Raw genomic sequence first — 21514 nt, 5'->3', positions numbered from 1 at the left:
ATTAGAGACGTATGTAAAATAATATTAGGATGCCCAGAACAAAAATGTAGGCTTTAGTGTCCTCCTGATTTTACCTAAAAATACATATATACACAAAACATCAACTGACAAAGGACAAACTATTTTTTCAACTGCCAGAAAAAAAATTCAAACCAAGGTAAACCAAGGTGGAAATCTGTAATTCAGTTCCTAGTAATAAAAAATTCTGTAGTGCTTCTAAGGAGCATAACTCTCTAAATATCTAAATCTCAATTTACTAATATGTTTGTCTATCAGGATGCATAAAATTTAATGTTTCACCAGTATTATTACTTAGAACACCAGTTTTCAAACACACTGATGTGCCGCAAAAGGTCAACAGGTGTGGCACATCAGCCAGACCCCTCACTCCATGACGTGACTGCGGTGGAGTGCCTCCATTTCTCCTCCCAAGCCTCAGCAACCTGTGACATCACAGGACTTCTGGTTTTGCGACCTAAAAGTCCCACCTATGAGATATGTGCCATGAGAAGCAAAAGGTTGAAAACCTAACCTATTAACAACAATGCTGGTGAAACTTTAAATACAATATAACTAATATAACTAAGAGAATATACTGCTATTGAAAACCAGTACCCTGATTTTTTTTTTTTTTTGTTTCCTTGAAATTATTTCTAAGTATAAAGAATGGCTAAACAAAGTACCAGACCACATGTTTGGATGTGTATGGTATTCTTTTTGGCCTTAGGTCATTCAATCTTAGTATCAATGGTGATAATCATAATGGTACTTCATCCATCCTTTGTCATCCTTATCAACAACAAAGTCTTACTGCTTGGAAAAACTGGGATACTTTTTATGAATAATGGATATTTTATGAAAATAGTGCTGACTCAGTACAATAAAGTTTGTATTCTATTGTATTATACTGCATTATATTTGGTCATATTTTCTTTTCAGCCTATCTTTCTTAGGCTAGAAACTACTGAATGGTGTTCTTCAAAGACAATTCTCAATGGATTTCTGATTAAGCAATTAAAGTAACTTCTGTTGTTTTTATTGTGGGGAACAAAACCATTGCCATGAGGGTTTTTCACCTTCTTGTTTGTTAGATCCCCTGGTCTGACTAGGAAAATAGTGGTACCTACAACCTTACAATTTATAACACTATCAGCCAACTTGCAAGCACCATTCCTTCTTTATTCTCTTTTTGAGCAGATTGTTGTCCCCTAATTATGACAGTTATAGAGTTGGGTTATAGAGGAACTTGCTCACTCCATGTATATGTAAGGAAGAGTGGAAATAATAATTTTTCTTTGATATATTTCTTTGGAAGTTAAATGGAAAGGATGATAGCGAAGAATAGATAAGGATTGTTCCATTCAAAATAAAGTTCAGGAGAAACCTGAGCAACACCAAAGTGTAGCTCTGCAAAGGACATACAGGTAATCCTTGTTTAGCGACTGCCTTGTACAGCAACTATTCACAGTTACAATGGTGATGAAAAAGTAACTTTATGACCAACCTTCACATTTACGACCTTCACAGGTCTGTAAAGCAAAGGAAAGCTGAATAAAGATTGTAAGCACAGTTGTGGTTTCACTCAGCTACCGCTTCACTGAACAACCAAGTTGCCAGTTCCAATTGTGGTTCCTAAATGAGGACTACCTGTAATGAACCTACATTTGCAATTATTTTTAAAAAGTAAGCCAGAAAAAGCCAAACTGGCAAAATAAAAAACATACCTCAGAAGCCAGGAAATAACACAGCACATTTTATCAAGGACGCTTAACAGGAAGGGGGATTATCAAAAAAAATACAGGGGTGGGGGTGGGTTTGAATCATTTTTCTGTTTAAAATCGTGGAGCAAATATATAAATGAGTAGTGGTGGGAGGAGGGGCAAAAAGGAAAGTTGATAACTTAGGTTTACGTTATTGGGTATGTTAGCTTTCTCTGGAAAGAATACTGCTGACCTCACAATATATTTTTTTCTTTGACAAGCTGCTTTTCACTGGTAAGGGGGGAAGTCATTATGAGGTTCTACATCAAATAGGCAAACCCCTGATATCCTGAATTCTGTGGCTACACTGACATGTAACCTATTTGGGGGCAGGCAGGGTTTTTTTTTTTCCTATTGTAATCTAAACACGAAAAGAGACTGCAAGCAAGATTAAAGGCTAAACTTTCTTCCACGAACACCCAGTTTGTTCTTTTTTAAATGCACCCAGTCTCCAGAACCAACTCCACATAGTATTCAGTATACCAAGGTTGGGTGGGCAGCAGTAACTTCTGTCTCTTACAGGTTGTTGTGAAGGGACCTTTTTGCTAAGTGCTTTTAGAAGGCTACAGGGAGATGTGATTTGGTTACTCCTGGGGAGTAGTAACTATGGAATCCATTTGGGCCTACCTACTTTTTTCCTATAACTGAAATGCTTTTTGAGTACTGACCTTTCAGCCTCATAGACTGTTTACTACAGTATGTATTATTTTTCTCTAGACATTTCTTTACGTCTTGTCTTGTCTTGTGCTTTGCTTTAATACTGTATGTTGCCCAGAGCCATGATGGAGTTGGGAGGCCTTATAAATTGAATAAACATACTGCTTTATTAAATCTTTAAATTATTTGCTGCCCTTCAAACATGTAACCTAATTTATTTTGTTTTTATATTAGCCGCAGGTAAGCCCAGGGGTTCTCAAACTTTCTGAGACTGTGTCCTGTAAAACGATAAATGAGATTGTGACTAAAATTAATACATAAACTATGATTGGTGGAAGTTTTTGGCAGATGGCTAGACCCACAACTTAAGCCATCTCCCCATAATCATTCAGGGCTCCGCTTCCTGTTTTACCCTGTGCAAGCTTGTTTAACTTTCTCTGGTTATAGCCATCTTTTATCTGTATTAGTGCATTGGGTTCTGCTTTAACCCAGAATCACAGCGAGTTGGGTAGCCTTATAAATTAGTTTTAAAAATAAGACTGTGATACTCCTTCCAATATGTTCAAGATCCTCCCTACCGCTAGGAACTCTGAGAACCCCTGGATTATTCTATTTACTGAAAACAAGACCATCAGGATACTACTCACCGTGATGGAAAGCATAAGCGGGGAGGATTCTGGAATGGAGCTTCAAGGTTACAGGGAGTGGGGAGAGACATTCCAAGGAGAGCATCTCCTCAGCCCCCAGCTGGACTGTGTGAAAGTCAAGAGGAAGAGACTGGCCCCTCCCTAAGGACATAATGGTTATAGTTGCTGTCGTTGGGGGATTAGAGTTAGTCTGGCGAGATTCTGTCTCTCAGGTGCAAGCTAATAAAGAAGCTGAGCTGATTTCTGGACTGTGATTCTTGGGCTGAACCTGACACTCATACTCTTGTAGCTATAATTACTGAAGTAGCAAGGTATAGTTATTATTTATTAGTGAGATATAATTCAGGAGTCTGCTCCTGCCTGAAATTTCCCATCAACTAATATATGAGTTGATGCTGTGCATGCACCTTTGTGTATATTCCTTCCCCCAAAAGGAGGGAAGAGCAATGGTTTTAAGAGTATGTTCAAAAACGTGCAGAATAAAATTGTACAGAAAGAGTAGATCATGAGAGTTATTTGCTAGATTTATATCCCATATTTCTTCCAAGAGCTCAAGATGGTTTACATGGGGATCTCCATTCACTGTAGCCATACAAGAGCGAACTTGTGAGGTAGGTGACCCAAAGTTACCAAGCGGGGTTCTATGGATGAGAGTGGACCTCAGTCTGGATCTCCCCAATCAAAACCCAAACTCCTTAACCATTGGACATACCCACCATCAAAAAATCTTCACCTACCCTAAAATCCATGAGCTGCTACCATTATAATAGCTGTAACCACTTTATTTGCCTTAAGTTCAGAGAAGTGGCTCCTCTCTAATGTATAGTTCTCTCAGCAATTCAAGAACCAACATTTCACAAGTAAGACTTTCTGTTAAATTTTTGTACTAGATTAGTCGCACACAGAACAAAATATTTACCAGGTTTTCCATATCTGTTCGGGCCAACATGTATGTTCGAACATTGCTGTTCTGATGCAGAAGAGTATACAAGAGGAGGGTTGCATGGTCAGAGTTCTGTTGTTCACATAATGTGGTGTATAAACTATTAAAATTGATCTGGAAAGCATGAGGATTTGGTGAAGACAAAGCTGTGCTATCTGGAAGGAAACAAATAACATCAAACATAGCGTAAATAGAATCTGTTTCACTGATTTTCTATTTTTCTTATCATCTGGTCCAATACAGTAAAGTTAGCCTTCATGGTGTGATTCAGTAGCCTTCGATCTGCAGACCAAGAGGTTTCAGCCTTGCCCTTTTCAGAGGCTCTACCCATCACCGCTAATTTAGGGAGTTATTTATTATTTATTGGCTCTGTTTTCAAAGGAGGTACTGATGTGGTTACAAATCACCTTATGTCAACAGAGTTGAAGAATGATTTAGAATACCGAATCTAATCTGTTTTCATTGAAACGATTCTATAACCTTCTAAATGATAAAGAACTGTGATTTGCCCAATGAGATTTTACATGAAGTAGGGTTGCACAGACTCAGTTTCTGTTATGTTTGGTTAAAGGCTATCAAGGAGTAGAACTGATAATGCTGACTGGCTGGAACAGCTGATCCAAGCTAGAGAAGGCAGCTTGTGATTAGAAAGACGAATGGTCTGATTCAGGCCATGGAAGAACTACATGTTATCTCACCAAGGATATATACTCAACTCTCTTATTTACTAAACCAAGATGAATGCACAGACAGAAAGAGCGCTGATAGGAGAAATAAAAGTGAGAGAGAGAGGGGAAATTCCTGCAACCAATGAGTCTCCCCTGCATTGCCTCCTGTTCAACCATTTCCCACCAGCAGAGCTTAATTCCCATTTTGATATCCAGATAGAGAAAAAAAATCTAAAAGGGGATGGGAATTTAGGAGGAAAATCAATATGTGGGGGAAGTCTTAAGAGTCTTTTCCAAGCCACCAATTCTTCCCAGGGTATGTTCACTCTTCATTTATCTTACAAGCAAGGTTTAAGTTTGAAGACCATGTGCTTTATTTACAACATACAGTCCTTGACCTGTTTGCCACAAGAGAAGTCACGTTCACATAATTCAGTGAGTGTCTCCAGAATGTATGCAGCATGCTTCTAAATCATTATCTTTAAATTCAACATATAAGTGCAACTCTATAAGTACATTTCCAATATATGACTTCTGCCACAATTATCCCCACAATGTGACTTAATTAAAAAAAAATAGCCTTCTTTTCTTCAAAAGTAATCTTAAAGTGCACTGCAGTAAACTGGGCAAAATTACAGCTATTAGAACCATCAAACAGAACCATGACAACATCAACAAATAGGTCTTGAATTGATGCTAAAAGGCTTTGTGCAATAATGACTGGATAGTGACAACTGTATCAAAACTTCCTCTTGGGTTGACATGTAGCTAATAACTGGCAAATGTGATATTTCAAGAGTGTATCCCCTCTGTTAACTGCTATCTATCAGGTATCCAGGTAAAAAGCCACACCAGGTGGTGGTGTCAGTACAAGAATCTTGGATTTTGCTTCATCACATATAGGCAGCAAATGCAGCTCCTTCAAATGAGTGCTGTGAATTCATGGTGGACTATCCTGTTCTGCAACCACCACAGCATTTTTTACTAGTTGCAGCTTCTGCATCAGAGGTAGCCCTACATATAGCACATGGGAATACTCCAAACTCCAGGTCAGCAATGTATGAATCACTGTGACAGAGTATAGAAACAATCATAGCTGGCAAGTGACACTCCTAGCTACGGAGGCAACTTGAGCCTCCATTGATGAATGAGGATCCAGATCATCCCCAGATATACCTGCTGCATAAGACAGAGAGCAACTCTTCCAGAGCAGACAGACACCTTAATTCCTTACATACAACCAGCCAAAAATAATAGTTCAGTGAAGAAGTCAGAATAGCCCTGGACTCCTACGTTTTGTGATGCTTTCCTTCAATCAAGTCATAATTTAGCTCAAATTGGCAGAAGTCAGGAGACAGGAGTATTTTAACATAGATTCACCCTTCAATAATTCATACTTTGCCAATAAACCCATAGTCAAGTCTGTATTGTATATCTGGCTCCTTGGTTCAATCCAATTTCTTTCCAGAAAATTTCCAGGAAATTGGCACTTTTAAACAGATACATACCTTGTGTGTTCCTGAAGGACACAACAGATTGTTTATAAGGGTTGGGTGTATCTGGAGCATCAGTCAGATTTACTAACACAAGCAGCAGCAGTAGACTTTGATTAGCAAGAGGTGATGACTCTTCCTGATGAGGAGCTCGCTTGCTTCCCACACCTCCTAGTGTAAAGACTGTCCACAGGCCAGCTAAATGAAGAGAAAAATATCTGCTTTAGACTTCTGAAATCAATTTAGTTTAACACTTGAACTACATTCTGAGCTTCCATGTAATTTTGTAAAAATTAAGAACTGGTAAAGTTAAAAAAAAAAAAAACTTCCTGAAAGAAGCCAGTGGCAAACCTCTTTGGTATTATTGCCAATAAAATTACATGGATGGGTCCAAGTACAGTAGTCACCAGGAATGAAGCTCAACTCAAAGAAAACTTGTTCTACGCAAGTTGAGACCAGACATACCTCATCCCAATACAACTGAGCTGCCTGATCAGTAATAACCAAGAGCCAACATGGAATTCATCTGAACATTAAGAGCATATGTAATTGCATGTTAAGTAAGTAATTAAATAGGCATGCAACCTATAACCACAAGCAAGTCACAGTATTAGGTGGGGATACTATACCTGTTAAAATGGATGAAGAAAAGATCCCTTACAAATTATCTTATGATAGAACAATACATCTGGATACCCATGGATTCAACAGCTAGAAGTAAAGCTGTGCCAGCATGACACTTTTTAACTACATAGTGGCTATCTGAGCAAATCTAGAAGCATGAGTTACATTAAAATTAGTCTGTATGATAGGACTTAGTCACCCCAGTGTATACGTCAATGCTACTGGTTCTAAGTCAATACGTGTTCCTCTATTCAGATGACTTTACAAGGTATTTCTAATATATATGCTCTTTCCATATATGTTAGAATAATATTTCCTTTTCTCCTGGTGACCTACTGCAATATTATCACCAAAACTTTATGGAAAGGTTGTTGAAGAAAAGCTCAAAGGTGGTATCAGAAAGCAGGACCCCCAGGCTAGAAGGTATCACAGATGCTACTGGGGATGAGCAACGATGTGCTAGGAGGAGCCTAGAAATGATGATGCAGAAGGGGAAATCCCTTTGGGGTGCCAGAATGTTGATGAAGTCTATGACAAAAGAAATCACGTGCGCTGGAAGAAAATGAACAAGACTGGCACGTGGAATGTATGAAGCATGAACCATGGGAAGCTGGTTATCATCAAGAAAGAAAGGACAAAGACCAAGATAGGCATTCTCAGGATTAGTGAGATCAATTGGACTGGAAGCAACTAATTTCACTCAGATGCATTTACAGTACAGTATTCTGGGAATAACAACATCAGAAGAAATGGAGTAACACAGATAAGAATAAAAAAATTACCAAATCAGTTTAAAGTTTCTGAGTAGTAAATGACAGAATAATGCCTATTTGAATCCAAACTGAACCTCCGAAGGCCACAATTTTCCAAATTCATGCACCAACAACAGATGCATCTGAAGACAAAATAGAACAGTTCTATGCTGACGTTAAAGAAGCACTATACCAAATGCTAAAGAGATCTAGTATACATAATGGGAGATTTCAACTCTAAAATTGGAGACAAAGAAGCAGAAATTGTTGGCACACTTGGCTTGGGAGAAAGAAACTAAGCAGGTGACCACTTTGTGCAGTTCTGTCAAGAAAAACAGCTGAGGACCATCAAAATCTGATTTATTTAACCCAACAGCCTCTTGTACACATGGACATAAACAAATGGATTGTGCTGCAACCAAATTAATTACATCTTATGCAGCCAACAATGGAAAAACGGTTATTTCTATTAAACCTCTACTTGATACAAATTGTGGCAAGTCCATTTGGCAGTCCCAGTTGCAGTTGTTAAGCAAGGACCACACGGTTGTTAGGCGAAGACTTCACACTTCCGCCCTGTGCAAACTGCCCCTGCTTCAGTTCCCCCCCCCTGTCTATCTCCCCCCCCCCTGCCCTTCTGGCCGTCGTGCACAGCCTGGCTGAGATGCAGAGGCTACTGTATTCCACGACCGCCCCCCCCCCAGCTGCTTAGAAATCCTTTTAGCGGAAGAGGTGGGAAGAGTCCAACCAACAGGGCTGTCCTTGGAGTAACTGTCGGGCACCAGCCAGGAGAAGAGCCATTTCTCGGCCGCTCTCTCCCCGCTCCCCCAGCCAGCCAGAGCGGGAGGAGCCCAACATCAGGCTGGATGTGGAATTGGCGCCAGGATCCAACCACCCTCCCTCGCCTGGCCCTTCTCTACCCTCTTCGTGGCTCTACAAACAAGGAAGCCCAAAGGGCGGCCTGTTCAGGAGAGCTCCCTGTTCAGGGCTAGTCCACCCCCTGCGGATCTGGGAGCAGAAAGAGGTGTGGCTCTCTGCCGTGCAAGCGCCATGGGCCGTGATAGGGAAGAAGGAGGTGTCAAGGGACTGAAGTGACACGCACACGCATCTGCTACCCAGAACTGGCCTCTTCATCTTGGCTATGCTGTGCAGGGCAGCCAAAAGGGCAGAGATGGGGAGAGATATGTGGGTGGGGGGAGTTGAAGTGGAGACAGTTCACGCAGGGCTGCAGGCCACTGCAATGGTTGTAAAGGGAGGCCGGTCACCAAGCGCCTGAATTTTGATCACATGACTGCAGGGACGCTGCGACAATTGTGGGACGACTGGTTATAAGTCCATTTTTTCAGCAATGTCGTAACTTTGTATGGTTGCTGAATGAATGGACATAACTCGAGGACTACCTGTACCACTGAACCAGCTGTGAAGATGTCCCATTAAAAAAAAAAAAGTGAAGACAGCCAAATGGTTAGAAGAAACCATCCAAATTGCTAAACAAATAAGAAAACTAAAGCCATAAGTAACCAAGATGAAGCAAAGTGCTAAACGTGGAATTTCAAGTAAAGCTAGAAAAGACGAGAATTACTGGAATGAGCATTACGAAGAAATGGAGGGAAGAAACCAAAAAGGACATACTAAAATCTTTTTGTCCTGATAAAGAAAACTCAGCTGCAAAAATATCACTGCAGACAAAAGAAAAATAAGGGGCAGAGATGGGAAAGAACTGAATGATCAGAAACAGAACAAAAACAGTTGGAAGTAATACACTGAAGAATTGTATATGAATAGTAAAGTTCTTCAACCACGTAACAAACAGATATCTGTAGCAGAGCCAAATATATTGGAAGACAAGATAACAGGGTGAAACAGCTGCCAAAAAGAAAAGTTACTGGAACCAATGATATTCTATCAGAATTGCTTAAAGTACCAAAAGCAGCAATTACAAACTTACTGTATGTCCAAGAATATGAGTCATTAATGAATGTCTGAAAGAATGGAAAATGTTGGTGTTCATTCCAATGACAAAGTGCGTCTGCTAGCATGTAATAGCCCTAGCAAAACTTTCTTGAAAATCACACAATGATTGGGTTCAATCACAGAAACAGAACTGCCTGGGATATAGGCTGGTTTTCGAAGAGGAAGAGGCACTTAAGACCACACTGTAAATGTTTACTGGATTATGGAACAGCTCGCAAATTTCAAAAGAACTGTCGGTCCCACTAGGTACACCAGACCATGAAATTAACTCCACAAGAAGGCTAAAACTACTTTTATTGATATTGGCTATAACAACAGAATTTTGCAAGTCTGATTGTTTTGTAGCTCTTCCTCCTTGTTATAATTCAGTGAATTAAGGAGTATCTGTCTGAGCCACTTCCAAATGTTGTCTGGACATCCTGGACTTAAAAAACGATTTAGCCTCTTTTCCCTAGACCACAACTTCTGCATATTTCCATCAAGTTCATCTTCAGTACTCTTTACAAAGATGCACATTTATGTTTCATCAACTGTAGGAAAGCATTTGATTGCACTGAAAATGAAAAATTATGGAAATGCTTGAAAAAATGGGCATTCCAGAACACTTAATTAAAATTAATAAAATTACTGTACAACAACCAAGCAGCCACTGTCAAAACAACTTGTGGAGACACACAGTAGCTGAAGACTGAAAAAGTGTGTGACAGGTTTGTATTCCATTGCCACTAATATTCAATCTATATACAAAGGCAGTTTTGAGGAGCCTCAACTTAGACAAATAGAAATAAAAATTGGCAGCAGAAACATTAACAGTCTAAGACATGCATACAACATCACTGTACTGGCAGAAAATGCGGAGAATATAAGACAACTTACCCTTAAAGTCAAGTTAGTAAGTGAAAAAACTGGATTGCACATAAATATCAAGACGACTAAAATAATGACAACAGCTGGAAATTGGTGACATTGTGAAAAAAATCAACATCAAAGGAACTGAATCAGTCCAGGACTTTTTTTTGGGGGGGGGGGAGACTCAGTTCCAAAACTGACCAAACAGAAGACACTGGCCCCCAAATTAAATATAGAATATTACTTGAATGCATGGCATTCTCCATGACTAGAATGGAGAAGATCTGAAAAAGCAAGACATAAGTGCAGAAGAATAAATGCTATTGTTTTTCCTAAAACTACCTACAGTTGTAAAAGCTGGACTGTTTCCAGAAATTCTTGTATTGCCAGTTAATTTAGAATTTGCAGGACGAAGCAGGAGTACATTAAAGGAGATGCCAGGACTGAAATAAACAGGATCATGTTTATTAAAATTGTCCCCATTAATTATTTACAGTTCCAGAGATCCTTCCCCAATCAGAAGCCTGAGCGACAAGGAAGGTCTCCGGAATTTGATTCCCAAGGAGTTGCTTTCATTGGGGAAGTTTTACAGCCCTTCAACCTCTCTTTCCCCCTCCATCCCCAGAGTTGTACCAGCAAAGGAGGGTTACATATTAATGAGGATTAAATGTCATGCAGGTATTGGAAGGCTGCTAAGGCAAAGGAGGGAAATGATTATCGAATTGGGGTTAGAGCTGGAAGTTTGTTATCTCACAGCTGGCAAGAGTAAATAGGAAGAGCTAGCTTGCCTAAGCAGCCTCTCTTCCAGGTGTTGATTAAAACGTCAATCACAGAGCATGGACAAAAAAAGGAGATAGAAGAAAACTGGACTCCTTCAAATTATGGGTTTGGAGATGGCTACTGTGGAAACCTTCGACAGCAAAAATAACGAGCAAAGAGACTGCATGCAGCATCAAGCCAGAAATATCACTGGAAGCAAAGGTTCCCAAACTAAATTTGTCTTATTTTGGTTGTGTCATGCCTTTAAAATCAATTATGCTAGAAATGACTGGAAGTGCAGGAAAATGAGGCTTGTAAAGAACATGCTAGATAGGCACCATCAGGCAAGATGCTGGTTTAAACTGAGAAACATTGAATGAAGTTGTAAATGTTCAGAGAGAATGGAAAGAGCTAACCTGTAAACCCTCTAAAAGTCAGATGTGACTGAATAGATAAAGAGAGAATATATTTCCTTAGAGGACATAAATGTGGTATGACATTTTTAGTAATTATACCAATTCTGTTGCAGTACTTCCCATGCATGCTGTCCCACTCTCCTTAAAAGGGTAGGATACCAATCAAAAAATAAATCTGTTTAGTTCTTAACCAATCACAGCGGGAACAAGAAAACTAAGTGACTATAGCAGACTGTATGAAACATACTGAGGTATGTCTGGGATTCTCAAAAATATATCTATTGACTTACAATAAGCAACACAAGTTTTTTTCAAGCACCTCGCTCTGTCTTGGTAACTTTTACATTTTGCATTTGCGCTTTAAATTTAATATATTAATTATTTTTTACTTTTTAATTTGCAGTTGTAACTGTATGGAATAGCATATCTATAGCTATGGAACGAAAGAAAGATTATTTAGGAAGAATAACTGGTCTGCATGTTTTCGCTTATAGGAAACTATCCTTCTCCATGACACGCTAGTTCTGTTCACAGAAAAACATGCAAACAGTCTTCGAAATTACCCTAATATAGCCCAGAAAAGGCTGCGTTATGTGACTGTGTTCATTATATAGCACAGCTACAAGCTCAGCACTGCCTCCCTTAAATTAAGACTCTCAATTCCAAACTGCAAATCTGGAAACGAAGAAAGAGGTGCACCAAATACTGTATTACTTTCCAGTTATAAGGCAAGGGATGAACATAAAGCAACTCCCTGGATGCTGTGATTACCCTGCCGATTGTAAAGCCGGGTCACCACATCCTATCAGAAGCCAATGCACACTGTTGTTACACAGGCCTTTAGTCAGGTCTTCGTGGTGTATTAAACATCCTGCTCAGCTTATCAATTTCATGTCCTTTTCCTTACGTGCAGAAAAGCAAGCCGTATTTTATGAAAGGCAAAAGGCTTTGAGGAATGGAAAAGAAATCAAACCCTTTGCACAGCAGCTTGTACCCCTCTCCAAGACTGTATTACAAGAAATCTGTGAAAAGTGCATGTCGGAAAAAGTGCATACAAAATGCACACATGAGAAGTATGTATGATAGCGTTTCATGTAAACGCAGCGGAGGAGGAGACTGCCATGGAAATGGGTGGAAATGAGCTCATGCTTGGGAGATGAAAAACCGAATCCAACATCCGAGGATAAATATGCTATCCTAAAATGGACTCATCATGCATCCATAGGCACAGCATTATTAATTACACAGACAACAGAGATGCAAGCACTGAATTTACAAGCATGGCAACATATTTTTAAAATGTATTTCTACTGAAACTACGTGTCCATTTAGATCACTATTTTTCAAACCTGGTAAATTCAAGATGCGTGGACTTCAACTCCCAGAATTCCCCAGCCAGCCAGTCAGTAATCAATTAATTACCCTTCAAAATATAAATCCTGCATGAAGAAAGCTAAAGAGGTGTTCTTATTCTCCATCTATTCCCTCAGTTCAGGCTGCTGCTAATGTCCAGTCTAGAAGCTCCTATAAGAATCTGATTGATTCTGCAAAAATGCACATGCTAGAATCTGTGTGGTTTTTAAAGGATATACAGGTAGTCCTTGACTTACAACCATTCGTTCAGCAACCGTTCGAAATTACATAGCTGAAAAAATGGACTTATGACCAGTCCTCATACTTACGACATCGCAGCATCCCTGCGATCATGTGATCAAAATTTGGGCACTTGGTGACCAGCCTGCATTTACAACTGTTGCAGCAGCCTGCAGTCACATTCACCTGCCCTGTGTGAACTGCTCCACTTCGACTCCCCCCACCCTCCTCCCTGCATCTCTGCCCTTCTGGCTGCCCTGCATAGTATGGCCGAGATGAAGAGGCTGGTTCTGGACAGCAGATGCATGCGCACGTTGCTTCACCCCCTCCAAAGGTACAGATCGTCCTTGATTTATGACCATTCATTCAGTAATCATTCAAAGTTATGAACACGCTGAAAAAAACTGACTTACGACCGATGCCCAAAGTTATGGCTGCTGTAGTACCCCTGCAGTCACTTGATCAAAATTTGGGCGCTTGGCAGCCCTCCCACACTTACGACCACAAGGTACCTATCTACCCCCCATCTATGCCCTTTTGCCCCCCGCCTCACTGCAAAAATAAAAGCCAAAAGCAGCCCTTAAGTCACAGCACGCCAAAACATTTCTTTGTGCCATGCTCGTGGTCTGGTCTGGTCTTTTGGCTTTTGTTTTTTTGCAGTGTGAAGCAAAAGCCCAGCCCAGCCTCACCCAGGAGTGCGGTGCAAAAGGGCGTTTTGGCATGCTGTAGCTCAAGGGCTACTTTTGGGTTTTTTCCCCCCACAGGTGAAGCCCAGCAGCCAGGCCAGGCATACCTCAGCAGCAGCAGGAACAAGACCGCAAAAGTCAGCTGGAATGGCAGAGTGCAGGGCAGCAAGGGTCTCAGAGTGCAGGGTGGTGAGGGTGACTATGGCTGGGGCAGCTGCAGCTTCCCGGGATGTTCTCGTGAGGCAGGGTGCAGGTGGCCAAAAGGGCAGAGATGCGGGGGAGACAGGCGGGTGGGGAGAGTTGGAGGCAGCCCTTTACCTTACTGAGGCTCGTGGCTGGAAGGGACCAAGCCCAGAATGGCTTGGATTGGGATGAGTCCTCAGCTAACGACCCATGATTCTCAGTTAATGATGGCAAGCAGGACTGCCGGGATTGTGGTTGCTAAGCAATGCAGTCACGTGATGTCTTGTTTTATGACTGCATCACTTAGTGATGGAAATTCTAGTCCCAAGTGTGATTGTAAGTCGAGGACTACCTGTAGCACATTTTCCTGAATCAAGAACAAACCAACTGAATTTTCAACAAACACACTGGACCAACCTAGGGTAAACTATTAAAAGTCCTACAATTTATCATTCGGAACACACATCCTTATCTTACCTTCACTCTCTTACTGCAAACGTCAATTTTGACCACCTTATTCCCAGGACCCATAGATGGTCAACTCCAACTAGAGATCAAATTTTATAATACATCTAAAATGTTCATGGCTGAAAACAATATTTTAGAGACTGCTAGAATTAGACATGATAAATGATGACTTCTTTGGAAAATGTATAACCATGAAATGCTTAATTGCACTGCATACAAAGCTGGCCCACAGTTGTGTATCAAAAGCTGACCCATTTGCCAAACCACTGCATTTGAAAATGGAAGCATCTGGCTGGCCACTGTGGGAAACGGGATGCTGGAAGAGATTAAAAATGTGCTAAAAATCCCTCCCTTCACTTTGGCAGAATCATTTGTCTCCTGTGAAAAGGGAACTGGAGGCAGGATTTGGGGGCAGAAATTTTTGAGACATTGGAAGGGGGGAGAGGCTTGGTTTGGCTTGGTTTTAAAGACAAGGCCACTAAGGATTTTAAAGCACATTTTTGTACAGTGTCATTTTTGTGGGTCTTTTAGATTTGAATAAAGCCTTCAGGTGGAGCAATTTTCTTTTAACGCCTAACTGCAGCTTCGCCCTTTCTTTCCTTGTTTGCTCTGGCCTCCACTTCGTTCTTCGTTTTCTCTCATGCTAAATTTTACATTTGCCAAATTCCTTGAGGGAGAGACCTATCTTGTATTCTATACCCAGCACCATGACCATTAGTGGCGCTGTACAAAGACCTGGAAAGAACTCGAGGAGGAGAAGGAAATGAGACAGGAAGATGTCAGAAAAGGAGCAGGCAACAAGTTTCCTGGCCATGTCAGTCCTTGAAGGTCCCCTCCGGGTTATGATCCTTTTGGTGGCAAGTATTTTTGCCAAGATCAGAGAGACTGAAAAGGCATTCATGGGCACACACTGTGCCTTCATTTAAGCCAATTTGTCCAATGGCTTGAGGCACGTGGACTCCCTAGGCAAGGAAACCAATAGGAACATAGATATATCAAGGAAGCTAATTTTTAACTCTTTCTCATCATAATTAGGCATCATAATTACAAGGTGGGATGATATGTGAGTTCTTCCTCATAAATATGTAGGCATATAAAATTCTTGTTACTCTGGTAGAGATACTGAAGAATTACATAATAAAGCTACAAAGGCTAACAGGAACGCTGCACTCTTTTCAAAAGAAGTCCTAAATTTTGCAACAGCTTTTACAGCTCTGTACAATGGTAAACGTGCAAGCTTAAACCAGGGCATTTGACGAAGATAATTGACCAACGCCAGTTGGCAGTACAGAAAAAGGACAGCAGAAAACTAATTGGGAAAGGATCGTTTCTAGGCGACGTGAAGTCTGGCAAAATTAAGACAGTTTTAAATATTTGAATGCTCATAGAGTGGCTTTGCTTTGAGATATTAGCACAAGAACAGTTTTCAAGCAGAGGACAAGATTTAAATGTATTTATACAAGCCTTAAATAGCAACAGCATTTTAGTTTGACTATGCCAGACCCGAGACTGAGATGGCATTGGGTAGGTCCAGTGATTCTCTGGTGGAAAGGGAGGCAGAGCAAAGAGGGTTTTTTTTTCTTTTTTGAGAGAAAGTGGTACTCAGCCATTTCTGCAAGCTTCTCTCACTGTCTTAAAACTACTTGTTTTATCACTGTTTTTGTACCAATGAGGAAACTCTTATTGACCTTAAGTGATCCTGGGACTTGTCCACATTTACAAAGAAGTTTCCAAAGGAAAATGTCTTTGTAAATGAAAAATTTCATGATTTTGAAATTTGGCTTATTGCATTCTTAAAGAATTATGTCTAGCATTAGAAGTCTAATTTGGTTGAAACTATGTTTTGTGCTGACATGCCAGTTACAGCAGAATTAAGCAACGTTCCTGCTGCACACCTCCCCTGATATCCACCAGGCTACCCATCTCATTTTTCTACCTATGTGGTATCCATTCATTAAAAGAAATGCAACTTTTATGGCAACAGCACCTTTTTTTCAAGCTCCTGTGGAGGCTGGAAAAAATCTTTAATAAACAGCAGAGAGGTGCTGTGCTTGCATAATTTCTGAAGCATTTCCTCCAACTTGTATCTGAGTTGTGTGAGTTTATGTGCGTTGTTCTACTTTAGAAAAAAATAGTACATTGACATGCTGCAAAGAAAAGCAACAGCCTCTAGAATCATCTTTATTTATAAGGATGTCTCTAAGCTTCACACAGGCTGCTTGAAATACTAAAAGCACAACTGCAAAGCATTGCAGTAAGCAGAAAATATACAGAGATGGAAAGAAACTGCATAAAGAATTCTCTGAAAAGCTGAAACAGAAGAGGGAAGGTACGATAAAATGCTTCAGAAGTACGGATATTGTCAAGAAACCTCAGTGACCTGAGAATTGTACGGAATGCTAAAAACACCACCAAGGGCCTTTTTGGAGTAAAAAGAATAATTGTCCAGAATGACAGCCACCTCCCAGGGAAGATTTTGTACAGAACAAGGGCTAGATCTTTGAACTCCAAGGCTACAGGTTTACTTAGGCAACTAGAACTAGCAGCCAGCTAACCCTGAGGAAGAGCAAACCTGCCAGAAAGGCAGCCATTTCTAAGGGCTGTTTAATCAGATAGTCAATGACTGTCTGCAAATCTGCTCTTTGTGTCTCATACCTGACTACTAAATCAGGTATGAGACACAAAGAGCAGATTCAACTTAGGCCATGGGGTCAGCAAACAGGACCTATGCCCACCACAACATGCACAATATCTATTAGAAACTATCCACAGAACCCCCCAATTAAATTTCGAAAATTTTCAGGAACCTTCCAAAACCTCAGGAAGTTGCCAAATCTCTCAGGTTCTCAGAGTTCTTACCTGAAGTCTCAAGAGATTTGGATGAAAACACCATAGCATAAGATCTCACGTGACAAAGCCAAACTCTTGCAACATTCTGGACTGTTCTATTCATAGGCACCCGTTCCATTGCATGGTATCACACAATGATGTCCCAAAGATTTATTGCCCCGATTAAGCTATCAATTGAGAGAAGTCACTAATAATTGCATTTCTGAGCTAGAGCTATAGAGAAGCACTGAGCTAGAGCTATAGAGAAGCACTATAACTTCCGCATCTGAGATAAAAAAGAATCGTACTTTCTCTTACCCAATTCAACCGAGTCTGCCTCTCTCAATAGATCTGAGGAATGTAATTTTCCCAAGAATGATGGATTTAATTTCCCTCCAGAAAACAGAATTTCCCAGACCTACTCTTATCCCACATATGGCATCACACCAGCCACTAGAATGCAGTGGGAGGAAAGACGTGTCCCTCACTTCTGCTCACTTTATCAGTTAAATGGGCAGAATGAAGGAGAACTGGTCTGGACTGTCATGGGTCAGACCAGTGATGGTGAACCTATAACACCCGTGTCAAAGGTGACATGCCACGACGTTTTGGATGACACGCCAGCATTCACCAATACCTGACAACAACTATTCTCCCTGTCTGAGTTACCAAAGAAACTGAGTTTGTTTTACTCGTATTTCATTTTTGTAATTATCTGACATTTTGTCATATAATACATAGCACCACACATGATTGGACTTTATTTTTTTAAAATAAATAAATATGTAAAGAATTGTTTCTTTTTTGTTTGGGAGTGGTGGCGACACACCAGCAGAGTCAAATTAGGCATTTCCCAAAAGGTTCACCATCACTAAGTCAGACAGGCAGAAATAAGAACTATTTCCTCATCACAGGAGGGAAGGAAATTATCTGTCTTAATCTAAGCCATACTCTACCTATCTTGGATTCTGATACACAACATAATTTCAAATTGGCAGTAGTCTAAGCTTTTATTTATTACATTTATATCCCATCTTTCTTGTAGAAGCTCAAGGAGTTGTGCATTAGGATCTCTCTCATTGTATCCTCATAATAATTTTGTGAGCAGCCCAAAGTTACCCAGAAAACTCCATGATCAAATATTTCTGGCCTGTCCAACACCTCGGGTCTTCCCTTGGAAAGCTTAAACCAGCCTTCCCCAACTTGTGTGGCACAACTAAAAACCAGTAGATTGCAGGAGCTGATCTAAACACACACGCAGACACACACACATAAACCTGTGCTTTTTAGAATGTGTGAAGGTCACTTCTATTTCCCTAAATGAATACTGTCAAGGCTTCTTGAGCAAACAGTTTGCTTTTCCACAATATTTCTACATATTTCGTAGGAGAAAATAATCAGTGTCATTCCACTCTCAACATTTATTCCTTATGCGCACATAACTATTGTCAGTTTCAGTTAACGTCATGCAAGAGAACGGATAAGCCAGTATCTCTGCCAAGTTGTCTGGATCATGCATCCTCTGGCACGCTGTTTCCAGAGCTCGAGCGGAGAGCTGACAGGGTGAGTTAAGATAGTGAGGTCTTGTGACCGACCCCTGCACATCAGTGGCACCAGCAAGGCTAGACCAAGGCTCCAGCTTCTGAGCCTTGGCATGCTTGCTTCCTGACTGACTGGACATATTTGCTAACCGGCCAACTCTGTTCCTAGCTGCTTCCCACCCCCCCTCACTCTCTTCTGCAGAGCCAATCCCTTTTGCTCCTATAATCACATCTGCCGAAAGGAGTGGTTTGTCCTGTCACTTTTAACACATAATTTCAAGCTTCATAATGTAAACACCATTAAATGTTGGAGGATATAAGCAGCTTTCTTATTAGGATGACATTTTAGCCATTTTTTAAAGCATGTTGCCTTTTAAGAGAACCTCTTCTGAGACACTAATGACCTCAAGAGGAAGAACCTTTAAGAAAAAAAATCAGCCAACTACATTTCTCTGTTAAACAAATTTTACATACCGTGTATGCGTATATACGCATACGCATTCAGAAGCAAATCAGTTCAGCTGCCCAGTTGTTACTCCAGTCAACTCCACGTGCCAAGACTAACTCCTTCTGCAACAATGCCTGGGGGTCCTCTGTGTCTACTTTGTTTTAAAAACTTTTTCTATAAACATTTGGCTTTACTTTGTTTTATTCCAATTTCATATTGTGTTCATTGTTATTCATCTTACCATGAATAACCTTGGCAATTAAGCAGTAGGAAGCCAATACAAGAAATACAATTAAAACGCAAATGAGTTCTTTGGCTGAAAGAATTTTACAAGTAGGATGGTACTTCTTGGATTTATTGACATCGAAGTAGAATAGTAAAACTGACTTTTCTATATGGGTTTAGGACTTCTATTTATTATTTGCAGGTTTTATAGGTCACTCCAATCAATTGTTAGCTCTGCAGAGCCTTAGTAACAAAAGCATGCCTGCTTATAAACAGCCTGATGCTCAATCTGGAAACTGAAACACTCATTTGTCAACAGAGGTGGAACTAGGTTACTGTCTGAAGGTGTAGAAACATGTTACAGAAGTAGTTATGGTTTGTACTACGTGTGCTACTAAGGAGAAATGTAAAATACAACATAAAAAGTTATCTTTTTCATTGTTCCCCTCATTAGAATGAAGTAAGAGGAAAATCATCACTGCAATCTTTACATGCCAAGCACAAGCTGCAAGCTTCATTTTGAAAGCTTCCATCTGCATTAGTTGGCAAAGGCTTATTCCAAAATCTATTTAATTTTCACTGAATTTCAAATCCATTAATTTATAGTTTAAGATGTCCTCATAACAGAGGAACTTTCCAAAGATCACACATTCCATAAACGCAGCTCTTTAATTTTCAGTCATGCAAAGTTCTGGCAAATCAAAGCACTGCTGAAAATATTCCATAAGATCATGTGACTTTCAGAAGGCAAAACATAATGCTAATGGATACTGGCAACAGGGATTAAGAATAAAACTAATAGTACAAGCCCAGCTATGCAAACAAAACTTTACATCAAACGGGAATATAGAAAAAAAATAGGAATATACCATTTTAGTCCAACGGCTGCAACTGAACTACACTGATTAAAAAAAAAAGTTGCTTTACTAAATGCAATTATATAAATGCTGTAGTTGGCTACAAAACGTAGGACAACAGACACAAATCTGCTGCTATGCGAGGACAAGTCCAATAAAAACAACTTAAAATTATAACTATGAAGAAAAATGAATGAGTTCCTTCATCTATTGCCATATAAGATAGAAACAGTTGCTGGAGATCAAGCAAGGAGGACTTAAGCAAGACACCAGATCACATCATACAAGCATACAGTAGAAGAGACCTTTAGACCAGTGTTTCTCAACCTTGGCAGCTGGAAGATGTGTGGACTTCAACTCCCAGAATTCCCCAGCCAGCAAGGTCCACACATCTTCCAGCTGCCAAGGTTGAGAAACACTGCTTTAGACGATAGAGTTCAACCCGCCAGGGCAGGAGTTACACCAGATGGCTATCTATACTCCACTTGAACACATTCAGTGAAACAGATTTGTTAAAAGTATGCAAAGAATTCTGCAAAAATATAGAGGATATGTAAGGGAACTATATAGAAAAACTTTTCACTCTCTCTCTAGAGAAAGTGCCATTTTTTTCTCAACACCTCTGGCACCGGTAATTACTTCTATTCTAACCTACAAAATACTGTTTGGCCTACTTGCTTAAGACAATCGTACTTTTGTATTAGGAAGAAAACTGGGGAAAGAGAGGAAGCGAAAGCAATCACATTCGGATAGACTGTCAGGTTCGATCTTTTTGATCACATTACAAGTTTGGATGGCTTTCAAAAAAATGGATACTTTCACGGAGGACAGGCAGAATGCCTCTATCGGTTTCAGAAGACCAATGGCAGGAGGAAGGTATATATCCATTTCCTGCTTATGAGCACCCAAAAAACACCACTATGGGAGTTGCCCTGATTCCACAGAGCTATTCTCATGCTCTTTAACAAAACTTGTTTTTAACAAGAGGGATCTGCAGAGGCAATGCGTTGCTATTCTAAAAGCTGCAGAAGTTGGAACTCATCAGCCTTTTTAAAAACATCATCAAAAGAAGCCCATGAATAAATACCCTACAAATAACATATTGGGACTGCCATTCTTATTCAGTCATGAAATCTAAATGT

At 40.2% G+C, this 21514-nt stretch overlaps 1 protein-coding gene across 5 annotated transcripts in view; it reads right to left on the bottom strand.

Moving 5' to 3' along the window:
* The window catches only part of DYM (dymeclin), a 203318-nt gene that overhangs the window by 106635 nt on the left and 75169 nt on the right, over nt 1-21514 (bottom strand). For all 5 annotated transcript variants that reach the window (XM_088152700.1, XM_088152701.1, XM_088152699.1 and 2 more), the window contains 2 exons: nt 6184-6366; nt 3984-4162 (listed from right to left, as the gene is read on the bottom strand). In XM_088152700.1, the coding sequence (XP_088008826.1) occupies nt 3984-4162; nt 6184-6366 (362 nt within the window). The remainder of the gene's footprint in view (nt 1-3983; nt 4163-6183; nt 6367-21514) is intronic.

This window comes from Python bivittatus, unplaced genomic scaffold, assembly GCF_059951505.1.
Source record: "Python bivittatus isolate LINGU-HERP-01145 unplaced genomic scaffold, Pbiv_v1 ctg000570_np1212, whole genome shotgun sequence".
NCBI lineage: Eukaryota > Metazoa > Chordata > Lepidosauria > Squamata > Pythonidae > Python > Python bivittatus.
This window is presented reverse-complemented; position numbering and strand designations above follow the sequence as displayed.